Raw genomic sequence first — 19,191 nt, forward strand, 5'->3', positions numbered from 1 at the left:
AAAGCCGCTGCCTGACCAAAGCTCAGAAAATCTGCAAAGACTCCTCCCACCCCCACCAAGGACTGTTTTCACTGCTGGACTCTAGAAAGAGGTTCCGCAGCCTCAGAAGCAGAACCTCCAGGTTCTGTAACAGCTTCTTCTCTCAGGCCGTGAGACTCTTGAACGCATCGTAATTAAATTTTCCCCTCAACTTCCCCCAAAATGGATTAACTCGCTGGAATAAAAAAGACAATATAGCATACATCCCTAAATGTGGACGCAGGTGAAAAAGTGCAATATAATTATCTGTACAGTAATCTATTTATTTATTCATATATATTTATATATATTTATTTATTTTATATCTATATATTATTTATATATATTTATTTAATTATATATGCACCTTATTGCTTTTTTTTATCCTGCACTACCATGAGCTTATGTAACGAAATTTTGTTCTTATCTGTGCTGAAAAGTTCAAATTTGAATGACTATAAAAAGGAAGTCTAAAGTCTAATACCATCAAAAGGCTCAGAGAATCTGGAGAAATTACTCCACTTAAGCGGCATGGCCAGAAACCAACAATGAATGACCAATACCTTCGATCCCTCAAAAACCGACATCAATCTCTAAAGGATATCACCACACGGGCTCAGGAACAATCCAGAAAACCACTGTCACTAAATACAGTTGGTCGCTTCATCTGTAAGTGCAAGTTAAAGCTCTACTATGCAAAGCGAAAGCCATTTATCAACAAGATCCAGAAACGCAGCCGGCTTCTCTGGCCCCAAGATCATCTAAGATGGACTGATGCAAAGTGGAAAAGTGTTCTGTGGTCTGACGAGTCCACATTTCAAATTGTTTTCGGAAATATTCGACATTGTGTCATCCAGACCAAAAGGGAAGCGAACCATCCAGACTTTTTCGACGCAAAGTTCCAAAGACAACATCTGTGATGGTACGGGGGTGCATTAGTGCCCAAGGCATGGGTAACTTACACATCTGTGAAAACACCATTGTGACAGGTTTGTGTCGTGGGGTCTTCAGGACCGAAGGATTACAGCAGGAGTTCAAGTTGACAATTCTTTTTAATCTTTTTACACACAATATTTCTTCTTTCGTTTGTTCCCAAAAGGATTTTCTTTTCATTTTTAATTTTCACAACAGTTCATCTTCTTCGTTCGCTCCCCAAGTCTTTTCAGTCTTAGTTCGTTCACTCACAAAGATTTTAACTCGCTCAGTCCTCCCACAACCCTTCTGGCGTCCTCAGCACCTCCTGGGGTCCTTCTGGCTTTTCAGCCCCGCCCTGCAGTCACCAACGCTGCTAAATAGAGACAAGTGATTAGATAACTCGTTCCAGCTGAGGTATCCACTCACCTGTCATCTTGCTTCCAGCCGGCTCCTGTGCATGCCATCGCCGTGACCACGCCCCGCCTCTCACAACCATTAATGCTGAAAGATACATACAGGTTTTGGAACAACATATGCTGCCATCTAAGCGCCGTCTTTTTCATGGACGCCCCTGCTTATTTCAACAAGACAATGCCAAGCCACATTTACCACATGTTACAACAGCTTGGCTTCGTAAAAAAAAGAGTGCGGGTAATTTCCTGGCCCGCCTGCAGTCCAGAACTGTCTCCCATCGAAAATGAGTGGTGCATTATGAAGCATGAAATACAACAGCAGAGACCCCGGACTGTTGAACGACAGAAGCTCTACATAAAACAAGAATGGGAAAGAATTCCACTTTCAAAGCTTCAACAAATAGTTTCCTCAGTTCCCAAACGTTTATTGAGTGTTGTTAAAAGAAAAGATGATGTAACACAGTGATGAACATGCCCTTTCCCAACTACTTTGGCATGTGTTGCAGCCATGAAATTCTAAGTTAATTATTATTTGCAAAAAAAAATAAAGTTTATGAGTTTGAACATCAAATATCTTGTCTTTGTAGTGCATTCAATTGAATATGGGTTGAAAGGGATTTGCAAATCATTGTATTCTGTTTATATCTACATTTAACACAATTTCTCAACTCATATGGAAACGGGGTTTGTAAAAGAGGAGAACGCCTCTTCAACTTGGAGGCCAATCGCAGGCAGTCTTCATCCTGTGGGTCATCTTTATCAGTTGGACGACTTCTTACTCTTCTCAGCATTGACTGCTCACAACAAGATCCATCAACATCACCGTGAAGACTTGGAGGAGCTTGTTGACATGACAGCATCTTTTGATGGAGGACTTGATGGCTGCTGAATTCAATGGAACATTTATAACTCTTGATGGCTTTGTAGAAATGGACAAGTATAGATATCTGTACTTTTTCATCTTGTTGATATTATATATTATCATCCTCTGCACTAACTGCACCATTATATGTTTGATCTGGATCCACAGGGACCTTCATGAGCCTATGTACATTTTCATTGCAGCTTTGTCACTAAACTCTCTTTTGTTTAGCACTGATATCTACCCTAAACTTTTCATTGACATCTTATCTCACAAACAGACCATGTCTTATTCTGCTTGTCTGTTTCAATATTTTCTTTACTATTCATTAGGTATTTCAGACTTCTTACTGTTGTCAGCCATGTCTTATGACAGGTATGTGTCTATCTGCAAACCTCTGCATTATCCAACTATCATGGGGAAAAGAACTGTTATTGTCCTCTTGACTTTGGCCTGGTTTCTACCTGCATGTGAGGTTGCAGTGGCAACTGTGATTAATTCTCAAAAAAAACTTTGTGACCTTACAACAAAAGGCATTCTTTGTAACAATACAATTTTAAAGCTTCATTGTGTAAAATCAGCATTTCTTACGGCTTATGGTTTGTTTATATTGATGAATCTTGTTGTTGTTCCTTTGATGTTCATCCTTTTTACGTACATAAAGATATTTATAGTAACTTATCACAGTTGTGCAGAAGTCAGGAAAAAAGCGGCAGAGACATGTTTACCTCACCTGATGGTTTTATTCATCTTCTCTTATTTGTGTGTGTTTGATGCCATCATTGCTCGATTGGAGTCAGATCTTCCAAAACTTGTACGTTTAATAATGGGTTTACAAATTTTTGTATATAATCCTTTGTTCAATCCAATCATTTATGGAGTGAAAATGAAAGAAATATGGAAACACATCAAGAGATTCTTTAATCAACTGGTGAACTAAAGAAAATGATCACACTTGAAAGAGGAAACGTCTTCTAAGACCAACCCAATAATCCAGTTGTGGTTGTTTGAATGCCCTGAGAACACAATGACCTGGATGACTGACAACATCCATAGTCATTGCATTTAAGTCTGTATTTTCCATTGTGATTCTTTAGGAAAACTCATTCACATTATCACATGGTGTTTATAAGATGGATACTGTAAATTGAAGAAAAAGGAAGCAAAGAAGCCATGCTCTCTGTTGTCAAAAATTTTATTGCTTTATCAACATTAAGTTATTGTTTTGTCAATACCGTGCATTTATGGACACATGTATACATTGGTTGTCACTTTCAACTTCTGTAGTAATTTATTTTTAATGTAACTATAATCCAGGCTCAAACCCGTTTTTTCAATTGTGCATATGACAACTCACATTTTAATTTGAATTGTGATTTTTTTGTTTGTTTTATGGCTTATTGTAATTTTCTGTAAAACCCTTTAAATTTCCTTTTGCATGAGTTGTGCTCTATAAATTAACTTGTTTTTGCCTTGCCGATAATCGCTTTATTTTCAATAAATGTACTTATGTGCGCATACTTTTATAACATATATATGTGCATTGCAACACTAAATTTAGTTTTGTCTTTATCACTGCATAAGCCATCCATGTATTGCCACGAATGTTCTATTATTTTCTCTCCCTTAAAAGGAACCTGTTGCCAAATGTGTCTTCGGCTGTTTTCTGTAACAAGCCTCAGTAACAGCCTGACAAGTTTTTTTTGTGTTTGTGTGCAATCAGCACGGAGTCACAATGACACATTCTTCTAGGCAGCCGCTTTGATTATGGACTTTACAACAATGTTATGACCAGCCCTTTTAACTCCACGAGTGAAGCACATCACACACTCATTTTTTCAGTCTTAAACATTTTTTTATTAGAATACAAATGTTTTTTTTACAAAAATTCCAACATACTTTTTCATCAATCAAATGTGTAATTAAAATGAAAACAATAAATAAAATGAACCCAACTTGAAAAGGTATAAATACATATACGTTATATATAAAATAATTTGTGCAGGAATCATTCAAAAATATTTACAATTTATACTGTAAATACATGTAGTTTATTAAATATTTATTAAAATAAAAATAATCAGGAACATTTTAATATCAATTTTGATTAGCTAAGGTTTTCTGATCAGTTTTTTTAGGTAGTTTCAGAGTGCTCTGCCTTCTTTTTTCCCTCCTCTTGGAGCGCTTTAATTTGTAGCCCTTAGCCCTTTATAGTGTAGTTTCTGTTTGTATCTTTTTGTCTCCTCTTTGTGAGCGATTTTCTTTTGGTATTATTAATTATAGATTGCTGTTTTTTATTATTAAAACCGTGTAGATTTTGCTATCACCTTTTTCTCTCCCCCGGGAGTGATTTTGAATTTATTGTTTTTCGCCCTGTGCTACCTTTCCTTTTTACTCTAGTGCAGGGGTCCCCAAACTTTTTGACCGAGGGGCCGCATTGGGTTAAAATAATTTGGCCGGGGGATGGGCTGTTTATATATATATATATATATATATATATATATATATATATATGATATTATGTCATTGATTGGAAAATACGTTTTTAGACAATGTGATTTGCCTGAGCGGCTAGGAGACTCTGAGAGTAACAAGTAACAAGCGGTACAAAATGGATTAGAAAGAACAGATTTAAAAAAAATTAAAAAAAAAATTATTTTTTTATTTTTTATTTATTTACCGTATTTCCTTGAATTGCTCATGTACGGCCATGTCTTACATAGTCTATATATCAATGATGAAATATTAACATTGCAACACATGCCAATACGGCCTTTTTAGTTTACTAAATTGCAATTTTAAATTTCCCAGGAGTTTCTTGTTGAAAACGTCACGAAATGATGACGTGTACGCGTGACGTCACGGACTGTAAGGAAATAATAGCGCTGCGCACACACACAGCTAAAAGTCGTCTGCATTAACCGCATAATTACACAGTGTTTTGGACATCTGTGTTGCTGAATCTTTTGCAATTTGTTCAATTAATAATGGAGGAGTCAAAGTAGAAAGATGGAGTTGGGAAGCTTTAGCCTTTAGCCACACAAACACACGGTGAGTCCTTGTTTAAAATTCCCGGAGGTGAAGTTTTCCCATGGTTCAGAGCGGTCAAGCGAACATGGATCCCGACCAAATGTCAACCAGCAGTTTTCAGTGAGAAAAATTGAGGTAAAAAGTTGCTAATTACCGGAGATCAGCTGAGCTTGTGCCGTCCATACAGCTGCCGTCGACTTCCCTCAGACACTGGCGTCAAGTCACCCGTAGACACACCTCTGACTATCAGGTACTATTTAATTCACTAAAACACTAGCAACACAATAGAAAGATAAGGGATTTCACAGAATTGTCCTAGTAAATGTGTCTAAAAACATCTAAATCCGTCCCAATGCAATCGCCTTTTTTTTTTTAACTTGATTTATTTATTTTTTTTTTTTTCTAGCCCTTCGCTATCAATATCCTCAAACACAAATCTTTCATCCTCGCTCAAATCAATGGGGAAATTTTTGTTTTCTCGGCCTGAATAGCTCTTTTTGTTGGAGGCTCCCATTAAAAACAATGTGAGGATGTGAGGAGCCCTCACACGGGTGACGTCATTGTCTGCGACTTCCAGTAGAGGCAAGGCTTTTCTATTAGCGACCAAAAGTAGGGAACTTTATCGTCGATGTTCTCTACTAAATCCTTTCAGCAAAAATATGGCAATATCGTAAAATGATCAAGTATGACACATAGAATGGACCTGCTATCCCCGTTTAAATAAGAAAATCTCATTTCAGTAGGCCTTTAAACTGTATCAGCCGTCTCCTCTCAATCTCTCTTACTCTAGATTTATTGGGTAAATAGTGAATAATTTGAGCATCCCCCCCAAGGTAAAATACAGTCCTTTACAGGCTCCCGTGCAGAGAGGTTTATTATGTGTGTGATGATAGGAGCAATGGTGGTGGCAGAGTCCATGAGGAATCTGGAGGGAATATTGTCAAGGCCGGTGGCCTTGTTTGGGTGGAGCGCACTCAATTTATTAAGCACCTCGTCAGTTGAGACCATTTCTAATTTGAAATTGTTGTTGATTACTCCTAGCTTTCTGTAGAAGGCTATAATGTGTTCTAGACCAAAGCGACTAGAGTGGTGGGACAGCTTGTTAACTAGAGTTGTGGCTATGCTGGTGAAAAGGGTGTTAAGTCTACTTGCTACCTCCATTTTGTCTGTAATGAGGGAGTCACCCTCCTTGATGTTGATGTTGGTGAGTCTGGTTTTAAGTTTCTGGCTGCATCCAGGAAGCTGGTTGTTGAGAATTTTCCAGAGCTCAAGTGGCTTGTTTGAGTTTTCCTCTATTTTGTCGTTAATGTAATTTCTTTTAAGGATTTAGTCAGGTTGTTTGTCTAATTTCTTAATTTACTACATTGCTTTTTGAGTGTTGTAAGGAGTGATTTGAGGTTATTGTTATTGGGTTGTTTATCTACTTTGGTTTTACACTTTTGGTATTCGAAGTATTTTTTGTCTCTGTCTTTTATGGCAGCTAATAGGTCTGGATTGATCCATGGTTCAGAGCGGGCTTTGATCCTGACTGATCTCACGGGAGCCATATCATTTAGTATCGCTAGGAACGCTGTTTTGAAGCATTCCAAGCATCTTCAACCTTGTTGCTCGTGAGCACAGAGGACCAGTCCCAATTACCAAATTTAAAATTAAAATTACCACTGGAGTATGTTTTAAGGCAGTGGTTCCCAACCTTTTTTCAGTAATGTCCCCTCTGTGAACATTTTTTTTTAATTCAAGTACCCCCTAATCAGAGCAAAGCATTTTGGGTTGAAAAAAAGAGATAAAGAAGTAAAATACAGCACAATGTCATCAGTTTCTGATTTATTAAATTGGGCTAATACCCACAGAACACCACTTCCCTCCATCCTGAATCCGGATTTAAATGGAAGATGCGAGACTACTGGTCTGGGTAAGGAGTCAGTTAAATTAGAACAAGTTTTTTCTGCTTTGAGTGTTTCAGAGTTGGACATGTGTTTTACTGAGGTGGCTAACTATGATGCGTGCAGTTTATCAAAGCAACAAACAAACAATCGGAAAATCCCCGTTACTGAGGTGGCTAACCATGATGCGTGCAGTTTATCAAAGCAACAATCAAACAACCGGAAAATTCCCGTCGTATCAATTCCTAGATATGGTCGTAATTATACTAAACGCACTGGGCATAATAAACACAACATTATTAATATTGCTACTACGGATAATTTGATCAAAAATTCCCTAAAACAGCCCACTACCTATAATATAGGTTTTTTAAACATAAGATCATTGTCTCCCAAAACGTTGTTAGTTAATGATATCGTCAGAGACAACAATCTTAACATCATCGGTCTCAGCGAAACCTGGCTTAAACCAAACGACTTTTTTGCGCTAAATGAGGCATGTCCTCCTAACTTTACACATGCGCATATTGCCCGTCCTCTTAAAAGGGGTGGGGGGGTCGCACTAATATACAACAAAAACTTTAACCTTAGTCCTAACATAAATGATAAATATAAATCGTTTGAGGTGCTTACTATGAAGTCTGTCACACCGCTGCCTCTACACATGACTGTTATCTACCGCCCCCCAGGGCCCTATTCGGACTTTATCAATGAATTCTCAGAGTTCGTTGCTGATCTAGTGACACACGCCGATAATATAATCATAATGGGGGACTTTAATACCCATATGAATACCCCATCGGACCCACCGTGCGTAGCGCTCCAGACTATAATTGATAGCTGTGGTCTCACACAAATAATAAATGAACCCACGCATCGCAACGGTAATACGATAGACCTAGTGCTTGTCAGGGGTATCACCGTTTCCAAAGTTACGATACTCCCGTATACTAAAGTATTGTCCGATCATTACCTTATAAAATTCGAGGTTCAGACGCATGTTCGTCAAACTAATAATAATTATAACTGCTATAGCAGCCGCAACATTGATACGGCCACAACGACAACTCTTGCTGACCTACTGCCCTCGGTAATGGCACCATTCCCAAAATATGTGGGTTCTATTGATAACCTCACTAACAACTTTAACGACGCCCTGCGCGAAACCATTGATAACATAGCACCGCTAAAGTTAAAAAAGGCTCCAAAAAAGCGTACCCCGTGGTTTACAGAAGAAACGAGAGCTCATAAATTATTATGTAGAAAGCTGGAACGCAAATGGCGCACGACTAAACTTGAGGTGCACCATCAAGCATGGGGTGATGGTTTAATAACTTATAAACGCATGCTTACCTTAGCTAAAGCTAAATATTACTCAAATCTCATCCACCGTAATAAAAACAATCCTAAATTTTTGTTTAGTACGGTAGCATCGCTAACCCGACAAGGGACCACCTCCAGTAGCTCCACCCACTCAGCTGATGACTTTATGCAATTCTTTAGTAAGAAAATTGAAGTCATTAGAAAGGAGATTAAAGACAATGCGTCCCAGCTACAACGGGGTTCTATTAACACTGATACGATGGTATATACGGCGGATACTGCCCTCCAAAATAGTTTCTCTCGTTTTGAGGAAATAACATTAGAGGAATTGTTACAACGTGTAAATGGAATAAAACAAACAACATGTTTACTTGACCCTCTTCCTGGGAAACTGATCAAGGAGCTCTTTGTATTATTAGGTCCATCAGTGCTAAATATTATAAACTTATCACTTTCCTCGGGCACTGTTCCCCTAGAATTCAAAAAAGCGGTTATTCATCCTCTTCTTAAAAGACCTAACCTCGATCCTGACCTCATGGTAAACTACCGACCGGTGTCTCACCTTCCCTTTATTTGAAAAATCCTCGAAAAAATTGTTGCAGAGCAGTTAAATGAACACTTAGCGTCTAACAATCTATGTGAAACCTTTCAATCCGGTTTCAGGGCAAATCACTCCACGGAGACAGCCCTCGCAAAAATGACTAATGATCTATTGCTAACGATGGATTCTGATGCGTCATCTATGTTGCTGCTCCTCGATCTTAGCGCTGCTTTCGATACCGTCGATCATAATATTTTATTAGAACGTATCAAAACACGAATTGGTATGTCAGACTTAGCCCTGTCTTGGTTTAACTCTTATCTTACTGATAGGATGCAGTGCGTCTCCCATAACAATGTGACCTCGGACTACGTTAAGGTAACGTGTGGAGTTCCCCAGGGTTCGGTCCTTGGCCCTGCACTCTTCAGCATCTACATGCTGCCGTTAGGTGACATCATACGCAAATACGGTGTTAGCTTTCACTGTTATGCTGATGACACCCAACTTTACATGCCCCTAAAGCTGACCAACACGCCGGATTGTAGTCAGCTGGAGGCGTGTCTTAATGAAATTAAACAATGGATGTCCGCTAACTTTTTGCAACTCAATGCCAAAAAAACGGAAATGCTGATTATCGGTCCTGCTAGACACCGAACTCTATTTAATAATACAACTCTAACATTTGACAACCAAACAATTAAACAAGGCGACACGGTAAAGAATCTGGGTATTATCTTCGACCCAACTCTCTCCTTTGAGGCACACATTAAAAGCGTTACTAAAACGGCCTTCTTTCATCTCCGTAATATCGCTAAAATTCGCTCCATTCTGTCCACTAAAGACGCTGAGATCATTATCCATGCGTTTGTTACGTCTCGTCTCGATTACTGTAACGTATTATTTTCGGGTCTCCCCATGTCTAGCAATAAAAGATTACAGTTGGTACAAAATGCGGCTGCTAGACTTTTGACAAGAACAAGAAAGTTTGATCACATTACGCCTGTACTGGCTCACCTGCACTGGCTTCCTGTGCACTTAAGATGTAACTTTAAGGTTTTACTACTTACGTATAAAATACTACACGGCCAAGCTCCATCCTATCTTGCCGATTGTATTGTACCATATGTCCCGGCAAGAAATCTGCGTTCAAAGGACTCCGGCTTATTAGCGATTCCCAAAGCCCAAAAAAAGTCTGCGGGCTATAGAGCGTTTTCCGTTCGGGCTCCAGTACTCTGGAATGCCCTCCCGGTAACAGTTCGAGATGCCACCTTAGTAGAAGCATATAAGTCTCACCTTAAAACTCATTTGTATACTCTAGCCTTTAAATAGACTCCCTTTTTAGACCAGTTGATCTGCCGTTTCTTTTCTTTTTCTTCTATGTCCCACTCTCCCTTGTGGAGGGGGTCCGGTCCGATCCGGTGGCCATGTACTGCTTGCCTGTGTATCGGCTGGGGACATCTCTGCACTGCTGATCCGCCTCCGCTTGGGATGGTTTCCTGCTGGCTCCGCTGTGAACGGGACTCTCGCTGCTGTGTTGGATCCGCTTTGGACTGGACTCTCGCGACTGTGTTGGATCCATTATGGATTGAACTTTCACAGTATCATGTTGGACCCGCTCGACATCCATTGCTTACTTTCTCTCCAAGGTTCTCATAGTCATCATTGTCACCGACGTCCCACTGGGTGTGAGTTTTCCTTGCCCTTATGTGGGCCTACCGAGGATGTCGTAGTGGTTTGTGCAGCCCTTTGAGACACTAGTGATTTAGGGCTATATAAGTAAACATTGATTAATTGATTGATATAACAGTGCAAAATATTGCTCGTTTGTAGTCGACTTTCTTGAACTATTTGGAAAAAAATATATAAAAATAACTAAAAACTTGTTGAGAAATAAACAAGTGATTCAATTATAAATAAAGATTTCTACACATAGAAGTAATCATCAACTTAAAGTGCCCTCTTTGGTGATTGTAATAGAAATCTATCTGGATTCATGAACTTAATTCTAAACATTTCTTCACAAAAAAGAAATCTTTAACATTAATATTTATGGAACATGTCCACAAAAAAATCTAGCTGTCAACACTGAATATTGCAATGTTGCATTTCTTTTCACAGTTTATGAACTTAGATTATTATTTTGTTGAAGTATTATTCAATAAGTATATTTATCTAGGATTTTTGAATTGTTGATATTTTTAAAATATTTTTTTTTAAATCGCACGTACCCATTGGCATACCTTCAAGTACCCCCAAGGGTACGCATACCCCCATTCGAAAACCACTGGCGTATTGGGTAGAGCGGCCGTGCCAGAAACCTGAGGGTTGCAGGTTCGCTCCCCGCTGGCAGGACTTTTCACCTTTGCCCCTAGTGCCGCTCACACTGGTGAACAAATGATGAATAACATGTGGTGGTCCTAGGGGCCGTTGGCGCAAACTGGCAGCCACGCTTCCGTCAGTCTACCCCAGGGCAGCTGTGGCTACAAAAGTAGCTTACCACCACCAGTTGTAAATAAATGATAGGTTCTCACTTCTCTGTGTTGCGCTTTGAGTGTCTAGTGCCAGTCACCCTCTGCATAGCGTTATCAGTAGCCAGAGGAGCCTGTTCAGTGCTAGACTGCTTCAAGCCAAGTGCCGGACCAATAGACTCAAAAAGTCATTTGTCCCACACACCATTAGACTGTACAACTCCTCTCTGGGGAGGGTGGTGGGGGGGTACGAGGATGACAGGGGATGCTAAACATTAACAGTGCAATACGTTTTCATAACATGGTCACAACTGCCTAGTTTCTCTTGTTATATTCCTATTTTACTGTTACATCTTAATTCCAATTGTTCCTTTTTATTTTTATTCTTATTTTAATATTTTTCAATTTTGTTTCCATTTAAACCCGCATTATTTACTTTTTACTTTTTAAATTGATCTCAACTCCGTACACTGCTGCTGGAATTTTAATTTTCCTGAAGGAACTCTCCTGAATGAATCAATAAAGTACTATCTATCTATAAATGATAAATGGGTTGTACTTGTATAGTGCTTTTCTACCTTCAAGGTACTCAAAGCGCTTTGATACTATTTCCACATTTACCCATTCACACACACATTCACACACTGATGGTGGGAGCTGCCATGCAAGGCGCTAACCAGCACCCATCAGGAGCAAGGGTGAAGTGTCTTGCTCAGGACACAACGGACGTGACGAGGTTGGTAGTAGGTGGGGATTGAACTAGAGACCCTCGGGTTGCGCACGGCCGCTCTTCCACTGCGCCACGCCGTCCCTATCTATCTATCTATCTATCTATCTATCTATCTATCTATCTATCTATCTATCTATCTATCTATCCATCTATCTATCTATCCATCTATCTATCTATCTATCTATCTATCTATCTATCTATCTATCTATCTATCTATCTATCTATCTATCTATCTATCTATCTATCTATCTATCTATCTATCTATCTATCTATCTATCCATCTAGAAAAGCGCTATATAAATCTAATCCATTACCCATCCATCCATCCATTTCTACCGTTTATTCCCTTTGGGGTCGCGGGGGGCGCTGGTGCCTATCTCAGCTACAATTGGGCGGAAGGCCAGTGTACACCCTGGACAAGTCGCCACCTCATCTCAGGGCCAAAACAGATAGACAACATTCACACACTAGGGCCAATTTAGTGCTGCCAATCAACCTATCCCCAGGTGCATGGGGATAGGTTGAAATAGAAGCCGACCCGCATAGTCTGAGAGACCCACATGCCCGAACAATGTCAAGGGGCCCAACAGGACATTACCTTTGAGCGATCACTCGCTGCCTTCGTCTTCTATTGACATCACGACAACAGCGGTGGCTGCAATAGTGGAGTCTCGCGGGATTTGATTTTACGAGAGTTTACGGCTCATGACGCAAAATACCCTTAAATGGAAAAACCTACAATTTGCAAATGTACTTAATCTACATTTTTGAAATATCATGTTTATTTTGAAAAAAACTGCGATGGCAACGCAGCTATTGGCAAAAAATAAGATTTTCACTGACTAGCTCATTATCTTTGTGTTTTCTGAGTGTGCCGAGTGTGGGATATCAGGCGTATGGCTAATTGTTCATTTCTATTTTTTTGTGTATTTCTATTTCAACAAACTTGACGACGGAGAGAAAGAAGAACGAAAGGTGCTTTCGACGTGCAGGAACTGTCGAGGGACATCTTTGGGCCGAAGAACGCTGATTGGTGGAACTATCTTGCAGTGTTAATACTCAGCTGTAGACTTAGTAGTTTATTATTGTTTGTTAGTTTTTAAAAACTTTATTTCAATACACAAACTTACGAGAAGTGGACAGACTCTTTTAAACGTATTTATGGAGGAGTATGAAGCCAGCTGCTTACTACTCCGACTTTGTTGGATAAATTTAAAATAAAGAAGGTAGTATCAAATATTAACTATTTACTTTATAACATGTAAAAGCAGTCAGTTACACTCCATTTGTGTAGTTATTAGCCTCAACCTCAGTGAACAGTACAAGCCAAAGCAATAGGTTTGTGTTGTCGGAGTGAGATAAATTCTGACATTTGTTATTTACAGCTGAAATGGAGCAAAAGGAGCCTAAAAAATTCATCACTTAAAGGGGAACATTATCACCAGACCTATGTAAGCGTCAATATATACCTTGATGTTGCAGAAAAAAGACCATATATTTTTTTAACCAATTTCCGAACTCTAAATGCGTGAATTTTGGGGAATTAAACGCCTTTGTATTTATCGCTCTCAGAGCGATGACGTCAGAGCGATGACGTCAGAGCGATGACGTCAGAACGTGACGTCGCCTAGGTAATAAAGCCGCCATTTTCTCAAACACATTCAAACACCGTGTCTCAGCTCTGTTATTTTCAGTTTTTTCGACTGTTTTCCGTACCTTTGAGACATCATGCCTCGTCGGTGTGTTGTCGGAGGGTGTAACAACACTTATAGGAAGGGATTCAAGTTGCAACACTGGCCCAAAGATGCAAAAGTAGCAAGAAATTGGACAAAATTGGTTCAAAATACGAGGGTGTGGGGAAAGCGGACGAAATGGTCAGTCGTTTGTTCCGCACACTTTACCGACGAAAGCTTTGCTACTACAGAGATGGCAGGATTGTGTTGATATCCTGCGACACTCAAAGCAGATGCATTTCCAACGATAAAGTCAAAGAAATCTGCTACCAGACCCTCATTGAATGTGCCGGAGTGTCTGCACATTTTACCGGCGGTGCTAAGGCAGACATGGCACAGAGATGTATGGATAACCTGCAAATGCATTTCCAACAATAAAGTCAACTAAATCACAAAGGTGAGTTTTGTTGATGTTGTTGACTTTGTGCTAATCAGACATATTTGGTTGCGGCATGACTGCCAGCTAATCAATGCTAACATGCTATTTAGGCTAGCTGTATGTACATTTGGAGCTATATTTGCATCCAGCGTTTCCCTCCACCCACATTTAATGCCAAACAAACACTTACCAATCGACAGATTTAAGTTGATCCAGTGTCACAAGATTCGAAAGTCTTGAACGTTTGTTCTGCACATTTTACCGGCGATGCTAAGGCAGACATGGCCGAATAGCGTCAATATCTATTTGCTCAATAGCTTCAGTTTCTTCTTCAATTTCGTTTTCGCTATCTGCCTCCATACTCCAACCATCCGTTTCAATACATGCGTAATTTGTTGAATCGCTTAAGCCGCTGAAATCCGAGTCTGAATCCGAGGTAATGTCGCTATATTTTGCTGTGCTATCCGTTTGTTTGTATTGGCATCACTGGATGATGTCACAGTAAAATGTACGGTGGCTTCACAGATAGCGAAAATCAGGCACTTTAAAGCCTTTTTTCGGGATATTCCGGGATGGGTGATATTTTGAAAAAAACTTCGAAAAATAAAATAAGCCCCTGAGAACTGATTTTTATTCGTTTTAACATTTCTGAAATTGTGATAATGTTCCCCTTTATCTGAGAGGACCACTTTCTGGCTGTTGGACATTGCAGACAAAAAACTGTCCTTTTATGAATAATTCGGTACACTTTATTTTTTAAATCATATAATTTTGTAATTGGTTTACGTATACTTTTTAATAATATAACTCTGACCTAATATTGTCTGTACATTTACATGGTATTAGACTAGTATAGAAATATACTGAACCACTCCTCCATACGTCATCAGCCTGATTTGTATAAACCACTCTGAACTGTGAAATGCGTTGGAAACACAAACCACACACTTTCATAGGAACACATGGTTCCAGGAAGCAAAAGTGCCTCATGCATGTCTTAGGCCCTGTCTTAAACTGGATAACTCCTTAAATAAAAGCCACACTAAACCATCGTTTAAGGTTCCCCTCCATGGATATTTTTTTACACCAATAAGTGTGCCGTCTATTTCTTGAATCTCCGGCTCTTAGCTATGTATGGAGTCATTGATCATTTATAAACGGAGTTTGGAGAGGAAGTGACGTCAGAAAAAACGCACCACAGCCAACTTCACAACAACTGGTTTCCACTCGGACGTAACCACTAGAAAGATGGAGGCAAATCATTCAGACATGCTCGTGTTTCTCCTTCTTCTAGATGTACAGGCAGTTGTAGAAATAACCCATATTACCTTAAGAGAAGGAAACGCCCGATTGCAGCTATTTTGGATACAGTTTTTTTCGGACTATAAGTCACAGTTTTCTTCACAGTTTGGCCGGGGGTGCGACATATACTCTGAAGCAACTTATGTGTGAAATTATTAAAACATTACCGGGAAATATTAATTAATATTATTTACAAAGAAAACGTCAGCAATCGTCACACACTCGTTGACCAATAAGTATTCGGCGGGATAGGGTCATGGCAGAAGTGCATTGTGGGTCATGGAATGCTAACCGCTATATGCTATATGCTACTGCCGTAGCTATTAAAATGGATCATTTCATCGTTGGCGGTAACTTATAAAAACTGAGAAGGGCTGAACAAAAATGGCACCGAAAAGGAAATCATGTACTGCAGATTACAAGCTGGATGTAGCGAATAATGCAGCAGAAAACGACAAGAGGAAGCGGCGCATACCTTTGGAGTTGGTAGAAGGGTTTAGAAGCGACATCGACGAAGAAGATTTCATGGGATTTATCGATTAGGAGTGACAGATTGTTTGCTAAACAGATAGCATGTTATATATGTTATAGTTATTTGAATGACTCTTACCATAATATGTTACGTTAACATACCAGGCACCTTCTCAGTTGGTTATTTATGCGTCATATAACGTACACTTATTCAGCCTGTTGTTCACTATTCTTTATTTATTTTAAATTGCCTTTCAAATGTCCATTCTAGCTGTTGGAATTTATCAAATAAATTTCCCCCAAAAATGTGACTTATACTGCAGTGCGATGTATATATGTTTTTTTCCTTCTTTATTGTGCATTTTCGGCCGGTGTGACTTATACTCCGGAGCGACTTAGAGTCCGAAAAATACGGTACATCTCAGACTGCAACATAGTAATATTGAGCGAAGGTTTTGGATAAGACCTGGAAGAACGGCAGCCTTGTGGGTTGTGTTTGTCAGCAAGTGTGTTGTGCCAGAGGAATGGCAAGAGAACTTTCCAATGTCCAGGTCAACTGTAAATCCCCTTAGCGAAAGACTTTGTCCATTTGTCCAAGGGGAGAGAACGAGAATGCCGACTCCTGTGGATGTGATAAAAAAGGTGCTTTGTAAATACCTGGACTACGAGGGAAGACTACGGAACACAACAAATCTATTTGGAAGCAGTCTGTATCAGTTATTGTCCGCGATGTATGTTGAGCGATTACTCAACGTCTAGTTTTGTACTCCGTAACGACTGTGAAGCCATGAACTCTCCTGATAATAAAGTACTATCTATCTATCTATGAAATGGTTGCGGCTGTTGAGTACGACCGCCAATTTCAGCTTCCAAGCACATGCAAGATTTCAAGAATAGACACTGAACGTGAAGGCAAAAGAGTGAGGAGTGTCCTGACCAGATATCTAGATCTCTAGATTGATTGTTGTAAAATTTATCACATTGTTTACTTTCACACGTCCATTAAAGATTTAATTCACTTATGACGGCTCAGGTGTGATTCAGTACAATAGGGCTCATCTAACAGCTGATAATGGTGAGGCAAGCAAGGTTTACTGTTCAAATAAATGTGGCAATAGGCTACATTGAAATATTTCATATACTAGACTGCAGGGTAAGGATACATGTGAACGACCTTTGCCGTCGTCGCTTGGGTTACATGGACCACCCAGGAAGGACATCGCTTTAACAGGTTTGACTCTTTTAATTTTTTCAAATAAACTTGTCTGCAGCTCGGATCGCTTTTCAGCTCCTTCCTCCACTGCTCGCTCACGGTCCGCTCTTTCAGCCGCAGTCGTCGTCGTCCTCGTCTATGGCTCTCTGTTGCTCTCTCTTCTCATGTGCTGCTGCAAGCTCTCCAACTCCTTCTGCCGCGATTTCTCCTCCTGCTCCCCTTTTATACACTGCGAGGAGATACGTAGATTGTTTACCGGTGTGCGAGCCACGCACCTGATCTAGATTGCGGCGTCGCTCCCAGCACGCCCCGCCTCTCCTCTCAGCCGCATTCTCCGCCTCCTTGCCACCATCTTGAACAGGGCTCCAGCGTGACCTGCCCCGCCGTCGGACCGTCGGCTCCGCCTCTCCACAATACACTTCCAGGTCAGAGGTGACTATGACTGCCATTTTCTGCGCATGCGTACGAGGTTGCGTTGCGCCGGTGGACAGAGGGAGGAGGGTTCTTAATCGGTGGCATTGTGTGTGTATAGGGATAAGGTTAGGTGGGTTATATCCTGTATAACCTTAGCTGGCTAAGTGTAGAGGCAGCCTTAACACATAAGGGCCTTGGTCTACTTTGTTTTTCTGAACTAAAAAGTAACAAACTTACCCTTTTGAGTTCCGGGTAGTTTAAAGCATTTATACATACATTTATATTTTAACTTAATCCCTCACCTCAAACACAGTTGTTCCTGCCTCAGATGGTTTCCTTGTTTTTAATACTGGACCGAGTGTGCGGCAATGTTGGTGAGTGTTTCTCCATTTTTATTTTTTTTAGCATTCTACAATGTCTAATTTCACATTTCAGTTTACTGCTTCTCTGAGTTTGCCTCACACCAGGAAAACAAGATAATTGGAAAAAAGTCCAGTTAAAAAAAACCTCAAGTGGTCTGTCCTCAATGTAGTGACAAGCGTGTTCAAATTCTTCCACCGCACCTACACTGTTACGGCTACACTTTCGCTCCAAAAAAAGTTTCGAAAAGATAAAAATAAAGATTGCAGAGTAGACTTGAGGAGGAAGTTTATGACGCACTAAATTCAAAATAAGCACTCGCGGAGATATTTCTAGATTTACAAATGTTTGTAATTTATTTTCACAAACAAAAAAATATTCACCGTGGATGCTTTTTTAATATAATCAAAAATAAACTTATTTAGTGGTAAACAAACTATATCACTCCTCACTCCTTCAGCATGACAGACAGACAAAGGTACGCCCAGCTGTGCTGTCTTGTTAATTATAGAATGACCGTGAGAAGCTGGAAACAATCAGTCAATATAATTTATCTGAAACATCCAATAATCCAACAATTTCATCATTGGCATGATTTGATTCCATTGTCAAAACAATTGATAAATAAATAATATAGGCTTCAACAAACACCTTTTGTCTTTCTGCACAGTGTTACTAATTAATTGGCGTGCGTATAAAACCACAAATTGCCATAACACAAAACTTAACACAAGAAAAGGTGTTAGAATAATTGTAACTAAGTTATCACAAAACTTTGTGTTGCCATGAGTTCCCGGCGAGAAGACAAAAGCTTTCTTTGAACCTACCAAGAAGGCTTGTAAAATTCCACTGTGTAGGATGGGAAGCAACCTGAATGTGTTCTGTTTCTAACAAGTATTGTGATTCACAGAAAGATTTTGTCTTGACCCAAGAACTACAAAGCAGAGAGGAAGCACGAACAGAATCCCCTCCAGGCGACCTGTTCTTTTAACTGTTTTACAACCATTTCATTGAACTGTTTTACAACTTTTTCTTTGAAGTGTTTACAACTTTTTATTTGAACCAACCTTTTTCTTTTAACTGTTTTGTAATCAAAGGCGATGGCAGTATACGACCCCTGTCCCTTAGAAACAGCT

General features: G+C 39.7%; 1 protein-coding gene across 1 annotated transcript; it reads left to right on the top strand.

Annotated features, from left to right (window-relative positions):
• The first annotated feature begins 2,224 nt into the window (after nucleotides 1–2,224).
• LOC133537760 (olfactory receptor 6N2-like) lies at nucleotides 2,225–3,148 on the top strand. Its single transcript, XM_061878844.1, has one exon. The coding sequence runs from the start codon at nucleotides 2,225–2,227 to the stop codon at nucleotides 3,146–3,148; it is 924 nt and encodes a 307-aa protein (XP_061734828.1).
• The last annotated feature ends 16,043 nt before the right edge of the window (nucleotides 3,149–19,191 follow it).

This window comes from Nerophis ophidion, linkage group LG19 (assembly GCF_033978795.1).
Source record: "Nerophis ophidion isolate RoL-2023_Sa linkage group LG19, RoL_Noph_v1.0, whole genome shotgun sequence".
NCBI classification, from domain to species: domain Eukaryota; kingdom Metazoa; phylum Chordata; class Actinopteri; order Syngnathiformes; family Syngnathidae; genus Nerophis; species Nerophis ophidion.

Bases quoted from the DNA above. Each gene is read 5' to 3' on its own strand.
- LOC133537760 (XM_061878844.1), top strand. From the start codon at position 2,225: ATGGCTGCTGAATTCAATGGAACATTTATAACTCTTGATGGCTTTGTA.